Below are 19,765 nucleotides of genomic sequence, written 5' to 3' on the forward strand. Positions count from 1 at the left end.
TCCCGCTGAGTGTCAGAAGCAAACACATTTAAATATAACCAAACAGCTAAATATGGACCACCATTCTGTAGCCCCATAAAGAGTTAACTGCGTCCCAGATAGCCCCAACCAGCTGCTTCAGCTGTTCACACCTACTCTCCTGCTGCCTACCCTCCTCCTTGCCTCTTGAACCAGTAAACGAACGCTCATTTGCAAGTTAGATAAATCCTTTGAATGTATTATTGATGCAAACAAATTAGCCTGCAGGCCCCAGACAATACCTAATGGAGCCTTGGCTTATGGGTGAGGTAGTTTCCAGCGAGGGCACCGTCGGTGTTCCAGGATTGATGCCTGCTCTTCTGCCCCGTAATTATTTCTTCTACAAATTATTCAGCTGTTCTGATGCAGTGTGGGGGATTTAAAGCAGCTCGTCTTATTGCTGCCTATATGATTCCAGACCTCCACACGACAACATTCATTAGTTTATTAAAGGGGGGGAAAAAACACATAGGCAATTAGATAACTAGGATAAAGCCACCAAAATGAGAGGACGTGTTATTATTCAAGTTTATGCATGCTGCACATTATTCACTGGGGTTTATGTTTGTGTTGCTTTTCTAAGGGAAATTCTCTTATCTTGTTGCACACAGACACATGCAAACACTTTAGCAGCCTTGTATAAGCCTGCTCGTGCATTTACAGGGACTTTAACTGATTCCCTTTCACAAATATGCAGAAAAACACCGGCAGAGAAGCGCCTGGCTGAAAAGAGGACACGTATAGGCACGTACGCATGGAGAGGGAAAGAAAGCCAGTGCGTCTTAATTTATGCTAGCTGGCAATAGTGTGGTAGAGACAGAGGTTGTAAAAGTGAGACGAAAAACTGAGAAAGGAGATGAGAGAACGAGGGGACTACCATGCTGTCCTCAGTGATTAGAAACTAGTATTGATCAGAGGAGGTAAAGGGAAGGCTGACTGGGAGAGGGAGGGAGAGAACAAGCCCTACAGCTTGGACCCTAACTCTCTGGTGGCCTCTTCTCTGTTCCGCTCCTGCAAGCTGGCCAGGGCCACTGGGAGATTCATCAAAGGGTCTTATCCCTCTATCTGGCCCAGCTGCAGACACACAAATACACAAATGAATGCATGCATGCACATACTTCTGGCCTTTGAAAAACGCTCCATTTGATGACATCCCTTCGCATTCTGCTAGGGTGTTAGAGGCCTTAAATTAAAGCTGATGTGCCGGCACCGGGGTTCTGAAGACAGTCAAGTCCTCCTTTTTCTCAACTGAAGTCCAATTATCTCCTTCAGACAAGTCACTATGGAAATGTGCCTCTTCTATCTGACATGTTTGCTTTTGTAAAAGTCTTACTTCATCTTTCTTCTCAAACAGAGCTGTGCAGAAGTGTTCGTGCCCCTTAAACTTTGTCGCATTAAAATTCCAAAATTTGGTGTGTTTTATTGGATTTTATAGGCTGGAGAAAAGTGCCTCCTCGGCATAATGCTGCCACCAGTATGTTTCAATGTGGAGACAGTGTGTTCAGGCTGCTGTGCTCTGCAAAACTTAACAAATAACAGAAGGACTGAAGCACTTCATAGAGTTTCTCCCATGCATGTCCGTTTTAACACCAAATACTACCAAGTATTTTATCTAGGTTTTAGTGTACTGTATATGTCTTAATACATTAGAAATAAGTTAAAACTAACTTACAAGTAAGTCCAATAATTCCTAAATATTGATGAAAAAGTACTAGATCAACTGGCAGATTATTTCACTTCAAACTGGGGAAAAATGTATTGTTATAAGTGAAATTATCTGCCAGTGGATCTAGCACATTTAATTAATATTAAGGAATTATTGATTTAAAACAAGCTTCTATATATTGATGAAACATTTTCTAAGTTTTGTATTATTTCAAGTGTTCTAAAATATTTGCAATAGAAACTAGATGAAAATACTTGGTAATATTTGGTGATTTTTTTTTTGCAGTGCTCTGCCAGACCAAAAACATGCATGTTGGTCTCTCTAAATCACTTCACTCGCTACTGGGGGCAATTTAGAGAGGCCAACATGCATGCTTTGAACTGTGAGAGGAAGCCAGAGCGCCATGATAGAACCTGCATGCCCATGAGGAGAACACAAAACTCCACAAAAAAAAGATTGCAGCGAAACCTTTAACTTCCTTGGGCAGAGAATTTCACCTGCTGTTTGTGAAAACAGCATTGTCGACCTGCTGCTTTCTAAACACGTCACAGAAGAATAAAACTTCCAGTAGTCACAAACTGCACGTGTCAAGTATGACAGCAATCAAACAAAGAAAAAGCTCAAACATGCTCTCTGACAAACAGCACCAAGCAGCTCATCGAGATGACCTGTCAACGTTTGTTCTGTAAGTCCAGTACAGAGCGAGTTGAGAGGAAGTATTTATTACTTTGCACTCTCTCAGGGCTAGACCCCCGAGTTAATGCATTTTTTTCTCTAAGTCTCCTCTCCTCCTCCTCTTCCTCCTCTGCTCTGTTCTTCCTGCCTGCTTTTCAGCTGACTCCGAGTTTTGGCAGTCTTATTTGCCTTTCGATCCAGATCAATCTCCATCTTATCTACAGTTCCTGAATCATAAACATTTCATAAGCTCAGCCTTGACACTGATAGACGTGGAGAGGTGCTTTGCTGCGAGATGCTTTGGGAGGCCGGCTGATGCTGGACTTTACTCCGCCTGAAGAAAGCGTTGAACTCTGCCACTCTGCGATTCGCCATCCTGCTCAGCTGTCAAGCTGTGTCAATGAGACGGACGCGAGGTTTCGTGTGTGCTTCCATTCATACGTGCTCACATACACAACATAGGTGTACCCGGTTTTATCTGTGAATATGTGTGTGTGATGTATTATTCATGAGACGAAACATTCATCTCAGTAAGGCACCTTCAACAATTTGGAGACGTGGTGTGCTTAACAGCTTAATGTAGTTGCTGCAATTTGGCTGTCCTCTGACTGATTAACGCCGGCACTCCAGTCCTCCGTGTGTTTTGCCTCACGAAGGATTAGATGTTGTTAGAAACATGGCTTGCAGGGAAGTTTACCTGACATTTTCTGATATGAAAGTCTTCGAGAGTAACTTTTACATTTCTGACTGAGTGTTTAAGGAGCTGTTGTGGGAAGTTGAAATTGAAGTAGAAAGAATTTGTGTTTCTCTGTGTAAACCCTGACCTGAGGGCCTTTGAAAACACCATCCATTAGTGCATTTTGTTTTTTCATTAACAAATGTACACTGCCGAAATAACAGCTGGGCAACAAAAGGATAGATTTCACAAAATCCAAAGTTTTTCAAAAGCACCCCAAAGAAAATATCTGGTAATTCTGCTTTGTTTGGGTTGTGGTCAATGATATCACAGGAGGCTGGTCTCAAAAACTTATTCCACTAAAAGAAGAACTCTGACTTCTTTAGCTCACCCAGATAACATTCCTCTTTTGGAATAAATTTAAAACTTTACCCCTAAGTGGAATAGTGTCTGCTATATAATACACACAGATAAAACTGGGCACACTTATGTTGTGTATGCAATCGCATATGAGTGGAAAAAGACAAACGTCTGACAAGAATCTACTGGAGAATCAGTTGAGGGGGCTAAGGATTAGGGTGATGGCTAGGAGGCATTCCAGCCTCAAAGATTTGGAGCTCTTTGCAGGTGAATTGTCAAATTTAGCAGTGGAGACATTCAATAAGCTTCTCAGTAATTATAGGAAGAATTTGATTAATGTAATACCAAGAAAGGTTTTTCATTGATTGTTAAGAAGGGTATGAATAATTACAGTTTAAATTAAAAAAATGCCTCACATTTACTTCCAGAAATAAACTTCTTGGCTGAATGAAAACAATCTTTCATTCTACATTTTTGAGGGTAATGAATATTTTAATCTTTCTTAAAGATTATGTAGTTTTCATGAGGCCAGAAAAAGGTTGGGGTTTTTTTTTGTTTGTTTGTTTGTTTTTTTTTTACCAGGATGGCTGTTTGAATTGTAAATATTACTGAACCCATGTATAGGTCATACTGCAGGTGCCAACATGATGAGGTTAGAAGAACAATTCAGATGTAACAGCAGCATTAGTTCACAAAGAGTTATATAAGTGTAAAATAATATATAAAAAAACAAGATTAACAAAAACATCAATAATAGTAATACAAATTTACTGTACATAAAACACTGATGTACAACTGAGTGGGATGACTTTCAGTATATACATTGTGTGCATTTGTATGGAACTTTAAAAAAAAACACCACAGGATATTTGCAGTATATAAGTGTAGAAAAACGGAAACAGTCTAGCGGTAAGATGTGGCTCGTTGTGAGACAGTCTAAAGAACGATAATTTTTGGTGGAAGTACAGATGGAGCGGCAGTTCTGCAAGAAAAATCATTGGGACTTGAAGTTCATCTTAATGGGACGTATTAACTGAAGTAAATGGGTTTTCGAACAACTTGGCTTGAAATGATTGCTGAAAATCTTTGCTAATAAAATCTGACCGTTCCAACCAAGCCTGGTTCTGCTTCTATGCATTGTTCCTGAAATCCTCCCCGTGTTCTCACATTGTACTGCAGCTGTACAGAATATGAGTAGAATTGTAATGAAGTGGGTAAAAACAATGCATGTACTCAAAAGCAGCGCTGATCAGTCACCTCACAATAATGTCATCAGAGTCATGCGCATGTGGAAGTGTTTTTGGGAGGACGGGTGGCCCTAACTGTATTAAATAATGACAAAATAGCAAAGTAACCAATCATGACATGTTGTTCTATAGGTGACAGAAAAGTCTGGCTCTTAGCTTAAAGTGAGAGATCACTCCTTGTCTCTACTTTTCTCAATTTGCCCCCTACTGCATTTTCTTTGCGAAACAGCAGGTTAAACTTTCACTCTTTGTGTATATAAGTGCTGCCAACAGTAGAGCAATCAGCAAAGTGCCACCTCAGCACCTGTGCTTTAATGATTAATACCATATTGATGGTCTCAATTAATTTCCTATTACACCACCAGAAGGCTGCGGTTGCTCTGTCTCTGTCACAGCCCGGTGCTTGTTTTGGGAAGCCTTTCCATGGCAGCTGCTGACTTGAGATAGCACTCTTCTTACTAGCTCTCACACAACATACTTTTTTTTTTGACAGATGTACAAAAACATGCACACATGTGATCACAATTTTGTATCTCGGGGAAACACACACACTGAGACGTTATTACACGGTGTTTGGCTTCTCACATTTCACACGCTTGCGCACAGATAAACAAACAAAATGCAACTCTTTCTGTTTGTTGAATCATGTTTAAAGCAGGCTTGTTTTTGTTTTAGCTACCCAACACAAAAATGTTCAGAAAACTTCTTCGCCTCTTTGCACGCCACTCTTTTAACATATTTACTTATCTCAGTTTTTACCTTTCGTTGTGTTAAAGGGCAGACCCTTGTGTATTGCATTTGAACCTGTGATGATGAACAGGATTGCGTTTTAGGCTGTTTCCTGCAGCCTGTGCCTTTATTCTTGCATAATCTCTTCCCCTGCAGTGTTACACATTTGCAACAGGGTGTAAGCTACTTATTTATTCCCCTGATGATCTCTGTCTGAGCTGTGATTTGATCACGCGTTCCCATGTCCCCTAACTATCTGTGGATTTCAACTCAACCCGCAGTCAACACTGCCCCTGTGGAGGAGCTGGGAAGCTGCAGTCTGTCGATCAGATTGTTAGAGCCTTTTTTTTCTCCGTCTCTTTTCATATCCAAATAAAACAGCCTCTTATCTTTGACCACTCTGTACTTCATCCCATAAATGCTTCTATCTCTCTCTAATATGCACTGTTTATCTCAACCTCATTCTTTTATTCTGTCACGCTCACAACCACACATGCTGTCTTTATTTTTCATTTTTCATCTGGAACCAATATACACTATCGGTTGCTTAGAAACTATTTGAGCTTTTTTTTCCCCACAAGGGCAGACGTTTGATTACCCATTTATATGGTGTGCATGTGTCTGTGGGCGTGTGCGTGTGTGTGTGTCTCCAGAGAGGTCTTGCCAAAGCTGAGCTCAGGGTTTGCTCCAATATTCAGTCCAGTAATGATAATGAGCCCTTCAACACATTTGACAGAGTACACAGCCTCAGCAGAGGAGTTTTGACCAAACACGTGTAGATAAATTTGGTGGTGCAATCATTGAAGATGTGTTAAATCAGTAAAATTAATATTTTATTGGAGTAGCATGATTTCACACAGCATTTCTTAAAACTGTCTGAAAAAGACCAATGGCCACACAGATCAAGACCACTGTTAGCTAACAACAGCTAGAATATGCAGCTTAGGGTCACAATGTTTCCGAATTTGCTTAACTCTACTGGGACATTAATGGCAACAGTTGGCTTTGCTCAGCCAAGGTTAAGACTTAATCTCATTTTATTTCATTTCTTTAATTTTTAACCCACCACCCAACCCATAGGGTAAGTTAAGCCCATTGCTTTGGTAAAGTGGGGGGATGGTTAAGATAAATAGGCATATACCACAATTGCCACAATTGAGAGAAAAAATCACTAAGAAGTCTTGCAAACTCAATTCAGTCAACATATTTCTATAGGCACAATAACCACTCTAACCTCTAATGTGAAGTTTTCCAGTACACTATTAACTTATATATAGTTTCAAAATAGATTAAAAAAACCAAAGATGCATCTTGTTTTACACATCTTGTGACCTCGAGTAGTAAACTGAAGATGGGTTGCCATTGGATCTTTCAAGAATAAATACCCAAAACATATGGCAAAATCAACCCAGAACTGGTTCATCGGATGTCATATCCATCCACAGACCAAAATGCTCTAGAAAGCTTTAGCTGACGAGAACAAATCAGATCTTACAGAAGGACCCAGGAGTCTCTGTTATCTAGAGAGATTGTGCAGAGAGGATTTGGCAGAGACCCTGTTTTCTGTATGCCCCAAGCGTGTGAATTGTTATTGGAGAAGATTAAGTGTATCCCACGGGCAGAGGAAATGTACAACGTATTGTCAGCAGGGGTACCAGCAGTGCTGGTGATTTTGTTAAAAATGATTATTTCTAAACGTTGATTTGTTTCCCACAAAATAAAGGTACTCCAATTAAAGGTTGGATTCTTAGTATCATTTTCTGTGAGATTATGCTGCTGCATTACAACATGAATTTATTTTAATCCTTTTTGCACATCTTTGAAAATGTGTCCATAATTGTATCGCTACAATTGGAACCATTGTGTTCCAGTTCCCTCAAGCATTTCCTGTGAGTACAGATATCTGCATATTCCTGTATTTATGTACTTGGTGACCAGGTGAGCTTTCAGTTACAGTCTCAGTCTTTGCCATTGATGCCAACAAGCTCCATTATCTATTATTGTTCAGTGAGGTAATGCAGAAGCAGATAGTGGCCAAGTTGGCCTATCTCATAACTGGACACACTTCAGTCCTCCCTGCGACTCCCTGTTTAGAAATGCACCAGCACATCTCACTCCCTGGGCTGTTCCTGTGAAGTCCTGATTCGCTCACAGACATGGGCAGAGGCACATAAATAGCATGCCTTGTCGACTGGCACAGGGGAAACCGACAACGCACACAAACAAATCAAACTCGGCGCTGATATGAAAGGGAGTGAGAGCAGAAGAGGGAGAGCTGATGGAGGGAGGGAGAGAGAGGAAGAAAGACATGGCATTTGCTGTGTTTCCTCCACTAAATGAATTGCACTTTGCCCTAAGAAGAAGAGATGAAAATGAGGGGGCAAGCAACTGAAAGAGGTTAAGAGGTTATTTTGAGACCAAACAAAGGGGATATGAAGGGAGGCTGTGCAGTTGATTTAGAGACTTGCTTTACCTCCTTTCACTCCTGCGTGAATCAGTATCACCTGTTCAGTCACTGAATATTAAGATCAGTGCCATGGGCTGTGTTAAGGCCATTATGGCAGCTGGATGGGCTTGTGATGGCCCTTTCTTAGTTTGCCCCTGGACTGCCTGGCCTCTCACTTGGGACCACCACAACTAATGGAGAAGCCAGTGAGGTCTGTAAGGGCCTTAGGATGAATAAGTAGGTTGTAAACTGTGAGTTGAGTTGTAGCAGCTAAAGGGTCTCCAATGCCTCACTGCCCACCTCACCGCCTGACTTACTGCCTGGCCGTTTGGCATCCGAAAAGCTCCTCCATATTCAGGTCTGCGAGTACTGGCCCTTTGCACTTTTATTCTAATGTGCTGAGACGCTTGGCACAGCAACAAACACACACCTTTTGCTGTGGTCTGTTACCCGAATAACATATTTCAACTCTAAGAAGGACCACGCACAAAAATAGTGGAGCCCTCTGACTTGTGCTCTCACTAAGATGCAAGAATTGCAAAAGGCACTCACATAAAAACACAATTACACATTTGCAATTGCACACACACATGTTGCCCTGCATTATCCCACACAGAGTGAAACAGTTCTGCCCCTCTAAGCTGAGTTATTTAAAGCCCCACTCTCAGCTCCATCGGAGTGATTATATGCTGCTGAATTAAACATCACAGGCCTCAGCCCCTGGCTTCCAATGAAACACATTCAAACATGTTGGCCTCTTCCTGTTCCTCAAAAGTTCCAAGCAATGCCTTTCGTGTCTCCCACCCAGTACATGAGGTAGTGAAAGAAAAGAGGTGGGGTATAAATACTCTATGAATCACAGCCTCTGCTTTGTTTCCTGTCCTACCACATCATTCACAGACATTGAGGTATTATATCTTATAAAACTTCTGTAAGTGCAACTACCACTTACTACCACTGGACTGATAGTAAGACCATTCATTGTTACGCTTTCACCATGCACTTTATTAGGTACAGCTGTCTAATTGCTTGTAAACAAAAAAGTAAATCACCCAATGGCATGGCAGCAACTCAGTGTGCTTTGCCTTCTCATTATGAAGACCAATTTTAAAATGGGTAACACAATGGAGAAGAAAAGAGGTTTAAATCACTTAGAATGGGGCTTGGTTGCTGACATCAGACTGACTGGTCTGAGAAACTTTTTATTTTGGTCAAAAGCATCTCTAGATTTTCAGATAAGGGTCCAAAAGTGAGAATATTTACAGTCAGAGGCAGCTGTGTGGACATATATGAAATGATGGAAAGGCAACAGAAAGTCAAATAACCACTTGTTACAACCAAGGTATGCAAAATACCTTCTCAACAATATGTTAAATCCTTGGCCCATAAGTACAAACTGGGAAATGTTTTAACACTACCTGAGGAATGTTTCTGAAAAATTGATGAGGATATTCCACAAAAACCTAGTTCAGGATTAGTTCTGAAGGCATAAGAAGAGTCCAACCTCTCTTACCACTGTCCTGATAGTAAATCCAGGCACTGTAGTAGCTTAGCTGAGTTGTTGTTGGTGCAGAGCTGAGTGGAGCAGAGGGAAACTGTTGCAATAAGCTTTAACGTATAGGCTCCACACTCCAATTAGGGCATCTATATTTTAAACTGGGAACATTTAAACAAAGAGATTGTCACAGGCGACCCTGAAAGAAATGGGTTCAAACAGGGGTTTGCTCTGCCTCCTCAACTGGAGCTTCAGGCTGTTTGTTGCTTTTTTTGGAAGGTTTGACATGCAGTTTTGTTTACCACAGTTCTCGTGCGAGCCTCTGTGCATGTGTGCTGATGCTCCGCATGTGGATGATTCTGTTACTGTGTGTTGGCACGAGGCACTGCACCAGCCAGCCACCCCCACACTCCAAAACACTCCCTTGGGCACTGAGCAATAAACGTTCCCTACAAAAATGAAGAAGTCTTGTGACTTGTGGCGGTGAACCTACAGCACCATGGATGCAGTTGACCTTGAAATGAGAAGGGGTGTTTGGGGACAGGTGGGGGAGGGCAGTGTTTAAGAGTGCAACCTCGGTGCCAGAGGCCAGGAGGCAGCCTAATGACTGGCACACCACGCTATCCATCACTGTGCCACTGCCAGGGTAACTGCCCCCGCACAGCAAAGTGCACAAAAATTTAATCGCATTTCGAATCTGCAGAATTCGGAAGAACAAGAATGAAACACACAGATCTGACTCCCAGGTGTTTCATACACACTTAAAACCGCACAGACATATGTGAGGATACGCTCAACAAATTCTAATATGCATTACGCACATAAACAGCATGAATATGCAGTCAATGCCCTCAGACTCACAGCTCATTTCACTCATTCTGCATGCATACTGATGAACGTACACCAGCTAACATACAGATATCTCTCTCTTGACACTCATTCATCTGCTATTTATATTTTTTACGTAGGCAGGCAGAAATACAAAAGTGCATATACCTTTATAAACAACACACAAGCCAAGATATATTCCTCCTCTTCAGTTACTGTAGAATGTTTGCAATGAAACAATAGACTTCTCTTGCTTTGTTTTTTATTGAAATGAATGTCCTCCCATCTCTTATTTCTTATTTTTCTTTCTTGCTTTTGTTTTCCCTTCCTCGGGATTGAGATGGAAAAATCCAGGCTTTCCCCTAACCCAGACTGTACGCTGATGGGCCTTTTGAAGCCCCCACTCTTTGGTGTGGGTTGTTTTATCGCAGTGGAACAAGGTTTCCCCCTGCACTCCCTGGCTCATCCGAGTTCCATGAAGCATCCCCTCTCAATTAAGATCCTTTCATGTTAATGGTGTTCTTATCTCTCCTGTGCACGAGTTGTGAAAGCGAGGCCTTCTCCGGTAGAGTACAATCATGGAGCAGAGCCGCCTGAATGACAATATTAGAGCTGTTACCCTCATTCTTCTTTCTGTCTCTGCCTCTGTGTCTTTCTACAGATTTCTATCTCAAATTCTGTCTTTCTTCTTTGCCTTTTTTCTTGTTAATGAGCTATTGTGAGCTTTTGAGGTAGCAGCTACATGGAGTAGTTTTAAGAGAGTGGCAGGGTCACAGAGTCTTAATGAGCCAGTGGAGACAAGACTTGACCACTTGTTGCCATTTCTACCAATATATGTACAGCACTTTAAACAATTCTTAGTGAGGTACATTTTCCCTCAGCCCTATGACATAGAGCACATAAAGGAGAAGGTCACAGTATATGTCAACATTGACATCGAAACTGTCCTTGTCTTTTGCTCCATTAATGATTATGTTCCTCTTCTCACTTTGCGGTTTTGGGGAGTGGAACAGGGTGTTTGACTCCAGGACGAGGTAGGCAGTCACTGAGAGATCATTGGAGCTCTGGCTGCCTTCAAGTGCGTGGGTGCCAGAGAAACCTGTTGCCAGGCTACAACAGCACCTTTATCCTTCGGTTGCGATGGCGATGTCTTGCATATCTTCATGCATGCGTGTGTTTTTGAATGTGTGTGCAAGTGTTGACACATCAACCTTTTTTTTCATATGTGCATGGTGCATTTTGTCTTTGACTCCAAAAAATCTCAGCATACTCAGTATGTGGGTTTTCTTAAATGTGCGTCCTTGACTTTGTTTGCTGGTGTTTATGAGCAAAATTTGGTGAAAAGGAGGGGCAAGAAGGCATACCACCACCCACTCAGCAGGCCTTCCGCCCCCGTGGCTGACTCCCCAAGACTCTGCTAGTAATTAGCTCAACATCTTTCCATCTGTTCGAGGGAGGTGCAGTAAACATAAACACAACTCAAGCCACATTGAAATTTTGGCCACACACAAGCATACATGATATATTCAGGCTTTAATTTGTATGAATGGTTGGTGAGTAAGTTATCGTGCCGTGTAATGCTAATTGCTTTGGGGAAATACTGGGATCCTTTGAAGCAAGTGTGTAAGTGTAAAATTTTCTATCTTTACATGAATGAATAAAGGCAAAATACTGCTGTGTGTAGCTAGATATGATCTTGTCTTTCCTGACAAGATCATGGTTCCTGTGCATGAGTTGTGCACAGGAACCGTTCTGGGACATGGTTGTCATAGGTTTAAAGACAAATACATCATCGTTCTTATTTATTTACTTTTTTTTGCTTTTCAGTTGCAAAAGAGTGATGTCGTTACACCAAACTCAGACATCAATGTATTACCCAGTCTCTAACTTGAATGGGAGTTCATTTCATGATTTATATGGCAATTTATCTAGTGAGGAGGAGGACGTTAGGAGAAATGTCTGAGAGACAGCAGCTTAGAGACCTAGGAGACAGGCACGCTACCTATAAATTTCAAAGCATGAATAACCACTTGTGACAAACACTGTAAAAACTGTAAAAAAAAAAAACAACACACAAAAAAACACGATTCTGTAGACATTTAAGCAGATGTAAGTTCTGTTCCAAATCTCTGGCGATTTGCCTAACATCTGCATTGCTAGAATAGCAGACACTGAGAGAAAAAAAAACTATTTGCTACTGAATTAAATTACATTGAGAGTTTTGGGAGTGTTGTTATTCATATTAATAACTTAATATTAATAACATAATCTATAGACATTTACAGATCTAGAGAATACATTAAGCATTCTCTGGGTTTATAATATAAAGCAGCACATTTTGTTACATTGAAAACTTCATGCTCACAAATAACACTAATTGGTGCATGGAGGCTCTGGTTATCAGCTCTAATGGAGACAATGTGAACTGTGAAAATGTGTAAATCCTTGAGTCTCTTTCTAAAATGTATATAATTGCCTATTTTAATTGTTCAAAACCCAAATATAATGTACTGTAATATGCATTAGTGCGCACAGTGGAAACCAGCTTGGCGTTACCATAGAAGCTAACATCCACAGTCTTTCTTATCTCCACTCTTGATGGCTCAACCAATCAATATCAAGTAAAATGAATGGTTCTTCTTGACTGGCCACTTTGCAAATGGATGCCTCCTTAGTGAGGTGTTCCAGACATCGAGAGGAGACTCAGAAGGACCCAGGACACTCTGGAGGGACAAAGTTTCTCAACTTACCTAGACACACCTTGGGTTTCCCCCGGAGAAGCCGGCCAAGGTGGCTGGGAAGAGGGAGGTCTGGGCCTTCTGCCTAGACTGCTGCCCCCGGGACATGACCCTGGATAAGAGGATGATGATGGATGAAATTTAGAGTTCAAGTCCACAAAAAAAATCAATGAATAGGCGAATCTGCCAAAACTTAACTTCAAATAGATGGGGTTCCTCCCTGTCTGTCATTGCTGTGGCATAAAACATTTTTATTTTGATTTCAGAGAGGTATGGCTAAAAGGGCTAATTTACGTGTTCATTTCTTCTCGCTCTGGAATGGGATGACATTTGGTCTGTAAGGTCATTGGTAGTGAGTGAACTATTGTCTCTAATAGCTTCGCATGTTAGTTGAGAATCAAAAGGTTTTAGGTGCATAAACAGATGCTGAAAAATGTTCACCCAATCTTTGCACATTACAAATTCCTGCAACTCTTGCCCGCTTCTCCACAGCAATGCAGAAGCATGGCTGGAAAGCTGCCCTGAAATCCGCATGGGAAATGAAAGGGGAAAAAAACAACCAAAAGACTACATTACACAATTAATCAATAAGTTAATGAGATCTCATTTTCTCTGAAAAAAGACTATCCAGGCAAAAAGTTCCCCCTCAGCCTTTTCCCTCTGCTCTTGGAGAACCAACTCCTGGTATTACACTGTGGAAAAAGAAAGCAGCCAGCAGGAAATTAAATTAAATTACCATCCTGATAGATTTATGTGGTGCTTTACATTTTCATTGTGTTGTTTTCGTCTCTGCGTGGAAGTGCACCTGAGTTGGGAAAGAACTGTTAAATATGCTGTAAAGTAAGTGGAGAGAGAGAAGTAACTGTGAGAGAGAGTGAAAAGTTGCAGACGTCATGCACCTCTTGCTCCCTCATTGGCTTCCAAACAAGAGCAGACTCTTAAGAGTAAAACACAGACATCCAAAATGGGAATGTTTCTTTGTGTCGAGTTCTGCAAGTGTGGATGCATACCTGTGTTGTTCCTGGTGAAAAGGTAGAAACAGTTGGGAGAGTGGGTGTTGAATGGAGGAAATTGTGTGTAACCATGTGAATGATTGTTTCCAACTAGCCTGTGTGTGTGTCCTGTAAGTGTCTCTTCTACGCTATGCTAATGAGTTTGATCCTTTTCCGTCTGTTTTTGTGGTTTCCCGCTTCTTTTTTACACATGCTGAAACATGTGCCATGTGTCCATGTGTGCATTCTAACCCCCACCTGCATCTACATGTTCACAACTGCTCATAATTAAACATAGCTGTCTACATTCTCAGTCCAAGTAAAGATTGAGGGCATCTCTTGGCTATTGACACAGCTGGCGCTGCCATCTGGGACACTGCACACCGTCTGTGATATCACCAGCCAATCAGGGCATTAGTCATCACCTAGTGTCCGAACTGATGACAGGGGACAGGGAAAGCAGGGAAATAAAGCATTGATATGCCCAGCTCGTGGTGGGAAATTGTGGGAAAGGTCATCTGTCTACCTCAGCCTGCTTTCCAAGCCACTGAGCTACAGCAGCCCAGACACATCACAGAGAGGCGGGACTTGTTTGTGCTTTTTAAGATGTTTTTATTGAAGTATTTCTGCGCGTCACAGCCACACCCCTGTCTGATATAACAGAGAAGCAGAAGGTGGGGGTTGTTTCTCAGATTAATGGTTCACACAGAGAGGGAGCACAGCCCTACAGTAGCAACACTGTGATTTATTTGCCACTTAGTACTGATGAAGCTTCAAACTGCACTCACACACGCACTCACACCCAAACACACACACACACACACCAGCGCGCTCACACACACATTGTCACAACATTTTTCTCGATCAAAGTCAAAGTTGGTTCATCTATTCCTGCATCTTGTTTAGATCTAAGTGTGTGCACACGTGAGTGTTTCTTTTTTATCTTTTTGCTGACTCGCATAAACAGGAGAATCTGCTTTAGTTTGTTCCCCCAAAATAATATCAACCATGTGTTTATAATATCTTTTAAAAATTACTGATCAAAATGACATGTTTTATAATAGAGGAGTACAAGAAAAATGAAAAGTATTTTTCTTTTTCAACTGATAACACGACCGGACACTATGAACAAAACAGATCATTCCTGCAGTTAAGGTTAGGTTTAAAGCAACGTTAGGTTAAAAGATAATATTTCAAGCTTTGTAAATGTCATTAAGCACAGTTCAATCCATCATCTGAAAACTGAAAAGTATGACACAACAGCAAACCTGCCAAGATATGACAGCCAAGGACGCCATTAATCGAAGAACCAGCAACAAGGTCCATAGTAACTCTAACAGGACTGCAAGGATCCTAATATCCTATAGGAAAATCTGTTGACAAAACAGAGTAATAAGGTACAAAGCAAATATGTGGGAGAAGGCACTATTTAAAATTTTTAGTTTGTAAGCAGAATGCTGTATTTGGTTGAAAACTAACACTGCAGATAACCATAAACACACCAGCATGATGCTGTGGGGATGCTCTGTTTAGCTGCGACTGGAGGATAGACCCAAATCCAGAGCAGCTCTGGACGAAGATCTGTTACAGAGTCCAAAAGAGTTTAGACTCAGGTGGCAGTTCCTCTTTTAGAAGGAGCATAAACCTAAACCTATAGCCAGTTCTACAAGGAGATGGTTTAAATTAAATCAGATTCATATGCTAGACCTAAATACTATTGAGAAATTGTTGGAAAGGCTGGAAAACTTTGGTTGTAAGGAAGAATGTACAAAGATGTGGGGTGTCAAACTCATTTTAATTTTTCAAAGGCCCAGTTGTGTCAGAATGTCTTGATAAAACCACTTAAACTATTAAAATATTGGTAAATATTTTATCAATATTTGAGGGACATTGTGTAAGTGTTGGGCAATCAAAGGGAATTTTATGGTATTTATACCAGCATAACATTATGCTATTATTCATATTCTGTCAATTTAGAAAAATTTGCCGACGTAACCCAGTGATCATTTGCATGCAGTAAATTGTTGAGTTTTGACTTGGTAAATACCGCCAGAGTTAATTGAGGGCATCATCACACTATGTGGGAGGATTTGTCAAAATGCCATAAGTGTGTTACGCTGACACACATTGTAATTAACACACATGCAAATGTGTGTACACACCCGCATTAGCTCACCCGCTGGTATGCACTGTTGTGTTTTGAGATGCAGAAATACAGGCAGACACATAATGAGTGAGATTACAGTCAATTTCTGATCCCTGATTTGTTCTGCTGCTTGGCTTTAGGGCTTGAGCATTTCCTCTTCTTGTTCTTGGGTTCTTTTGTCGGTGTGAGGTTTACCGCAGAAGTGTTTTAAGCTCAGCCACATTTACCTCACATAACCCAGTTTGCTTTTCCCACATAAAGGCACTCACATCTGTACTGAATTAACTATGCAGTACTACTACAGGGTTAGGGTTACCCTTAACCCCCTGCATGGGAGAGTTCTACATTGTCTTTAATCTTTAATTTGTTAATACAACAGACTGCCTGTTTAATCACACTGTCTAACGTGCTCTGCTTTTTTTGTGTTTTCTCTACAGAACCCAGACATTGTGCTTGTCCACTATTTGAATGTTCCAGCTATTGAGGATTGTGGGAAACCATGCGGACCAATCCTGTGCTCCATCAATACAGACAAGAAGGAATGGGCCAAATGGACCAAAGAGGAGCTGATTGGACAGCTAAAACCCATGTGTTAGTATTTGAAAAATTGCATTGAAAACTTTTTTTTCTTTTTGTCGTTTTAACTTTAAGCTTCCACTATTAAACTTTAGTAAAATAGACTACAACAGTCTTCTTCATGGATGCATGTTATTCAGCTTTACAGAGTCTCTTTTTTCTTTTTTTTTTTAAAGAGGAGCTCATAATTTGAAGTTTACAGTAAGTTTCCATAGCACCTAACTCTAGCAATCATCTTCTGCCAGTATTCCTAGACTGCTATAATACAGTATCCGCTTCCCGGAGCTGTCTGCTGCTTCTGGGTCATAGTTCAGCTTTTTCCCTTGACCTCTGGCAACCGTCTGGCCAGGCTGAGACAGCAGCTCCCCTCTGTCTGGACCATAGAGGCAGTCAAGGCAGAGTAGGGGCAACAAGCTGGTTATTGATTCATGTTAGTGCATGTGAGCAAGAATATTAGACTCACTAGAAATCCCCTGCCACCCCTTCCCAGCCTCTTTCTGTCTCCTTCCTTCCTGAATGGATTGTTTCCCTTTGTTATTAGGCGTACCAAAGATCAGCAAGTTGCAATGTGTGTTTTTACGACCATACATCTGGGCAAAGACTGAGGTAATGTTTTGGAAAAAGCAAGGGTTTTGTCTGATGATGGTAATATCCAAAAGGGGAATTTGTGAAGGCAGTAAAAAACTTTCTGAGTTCCTGTAAGATACCTTTTAACAACCAGACTGTGATTCTAGGGTGTCTGTCAGAGGCCAGCGGAGCTGTGACTGATATTCCGATGGCCAATTATTGGTGATGTGGCCAGGTGAAGAGGAAGGTGTCAGCAGCTTTTAAGCGCACTCACATGCCGGCTGCATACTGAGTAGGCAGTCCAAGCCATCATCAGTGAAATCTGGGCTATATTGTCCCCCTCAACACTGCATTAGTTTTAAGACGTTTCAACATAAAGTCTTACCTCAGGACAGCGTCAGAGCAACAAAGATCCACTATATTCATTACATCTGTGGCTTAATGTACAAATCAAGCTCCATTTGCAATAATGCGTGAAGTCATTAACTTTAGCAGTTGTTGGGACAAAGTGTCTGAGAGTGAGATGCCTTCTAGCTGCCAGGCAACATAAGGGGGGCAACATAAAGAGCAAGAATTCCCTCTCCTGCTTTCTTTCTGTTTTTGCTGCCTGTCTTTCTTCTTCTACTCTCTTTCTTTTTTCCCCTTCCTCCTGAAGCACAGAGCACGCAGACATGGCCTCATTCATGGAGAAACATTGCCATCTAATGGTTATGTGAGATAGCAACCCTCACCCCAAATGAGGATAAAGTTTGAATAAGGACACTGTGAATAAGCCATGCGTTACATTGTCTCAAATTGAAGCTTAGCTCTAACTTTATCTCAAAGTACCTTTTACCAGAGTGACGGTTAGTTGTCTAGACTTCAAGTTTTGTCTTGAATTATTTAGATTTGGAATAGTTTTCTGCAACTGGCAGATTATTTATTTTTTTATTTTTTTATTTGAATAGCCTAGTCAAAGTCGAGCTATAAATCTATCTGAGAATCTATTTCAGGACTTAAAACGGGATTCTCATAAATGCTCCCCTTCTAATGTGTCTAAGCTTGAGCTTTTTTTCAAAAATGAATAATCAAATATTTCAGTTTCTAAATGCACTAAGCTTGTAGGGACAAATCCCAAGATATTTACAGCTGTAATTGCAAAAAGTATTGACATTTTGAAAGACATGTATTATCTTTTTTCCATTTAACTCTTCTAGCCTACTTTGTGTTGGTTTATCAAACACATTGATTGATATTTTTGGATGTGATGTTTTAATGTCACAAAATATTTTAAAAAGTTTAGGAAGTATTAATAGGTTTATGTTTACTTAGGTTTACTATGTTTAATTTTTTGTGAGCACAATGTTGCAGTTATGGCACTTGTTCCTGTCAAATTTTATTGTCTTTTTTCAGGCATGAATGAATACTCCACAAAATAATTGACAGAAAAAATGAAAACCAGTTGATTATATCCATCTCTTTGTGACCTAAATGAAAAACAGTGAATAGTTTTTAAAATGCTGAAGCTCTGTTAAAAACAGGCATCGTCATCCATAGCATGCTGTAGTGTTGGGTAAGAAGTACTGAGCGAGAAACTGGGCGGAGTGTAAGAGCGTGACATTACTACTCAATCAGGCCACAGTTCCAACACAGCCAGCTGGATTTACTTTCTGCGTCTAATGAAACAAATACCGTACACTGCACATCTGCGCCCCCCGGCCTTACTGACAGCAGCTCTAACAAACTCTGACAGGCAGAAGCCTGATCCTCAGGGTAGATGATTTGGACCAAAGAGGCAAAATGGACAAATACGCCTTCCTGTGGGAACTCTTCTATGTTGTTCCCAAAGTTCCTCACGATGTGGTGCTGCCGTTTTTATGACAGCAGGCAGTCATCAGAGTGATCATCTGACTCGGTTGTTGCTTTGTTTCTCCGCCGGATCTGCCCAGGATTAAACCTAGTGCCGCTGCTCCTGTCATGTCCGCTTTGGAATTAAACAGTCAGTGAGAAGAGCAGACAGGCAGACACAGGGGTAACTGTACATCAGCCACCCAGAGCCTTCAGGGGTGACACTCGTCTAGATGAGGAGGACTGTGGCAATCTGGCATGAGCGATTAGGAAGGAGAGGAGACGAGATTGTTAAGACAAAGGCATGGCCCCGCTTGGTGGATGGAGTTTTGTCGTGTTATGCTCTCGCTCTTGCTGTCACACTGTCAGAGTCAGATTAGCAGAAAGGACGCTCTTCTGTCCTGCAGCATTCTCACTAGCTTCCCAGTGAACGTGCAGAAGCATTCCGGTTGTGCTGCTATCCTCATTATGTCTTTATTAGAGATTTTAGCATCAACTCATTTGTACAATTTGCATTGCATCTGTCAGAAGGTTAATGGCGAGTGAAGCCTCGTCGTTTAGTCAAATCTCCAGATACAAACAATTATTTGTGCAGCAATTAAATTGATATTAGATTAATCTTTTCTTTTATGTTTACTCTGTATCCTTTTTTCACATCAGTCTCTCTGGAATAAAGTATAAATGAATTTCAATTCATAATGTTTTTATGACACGCAACTATGAGTTGTCAGGGGATTATGTAATCTTTGCTTGATCACAGTGGCTCTACGGACATCTGC

The 19,765-nt window shown here is 41.1% G+C and overlaps 1 protein-coding gene across 10 annotated transcripts in view; it reads left to right on the forward strand.

The window, feature by feature from the left end:
• camta1a (calmodulin binding transcription activator 1a) overlaps window positions 1–19,765 on the forward strand; it is a 393,254-nt gene that overhangs the window by 324,258 nt on the left and 49,231 nt on the right. For all 10 annotated transcript variants that reach the window (XM_032584958.1, XM_032584865.1, XM_032584530.1 and 7 more), the window contains one exon: window positions 16,454–16,607. In XM_032584958.1, coding sequence (XP_032440849.1) covers window positions 16,454–16,607 — 154 coding nt within the window. The remainder of the gene's footprint in view (window positions 1–16,453; window positions 16,608–19,765) is intronic.

Source organism: Xiphophorus hellerii, chromosome 1 (assembly GCF_003331165.1).
Source record: "Xiphophorus hellerii strain 12219 chromosome 1, Xiphophorus_hellerii-4.1, whole genome shotgun sequence".
NCBI classification, from domain to species: Eukaryota; Metazoa; Chordata; class Actinopteri; order Cyprinodontiformes; family Poeciliidae; genus Xiphophorus; species Xiphophorus hellerii.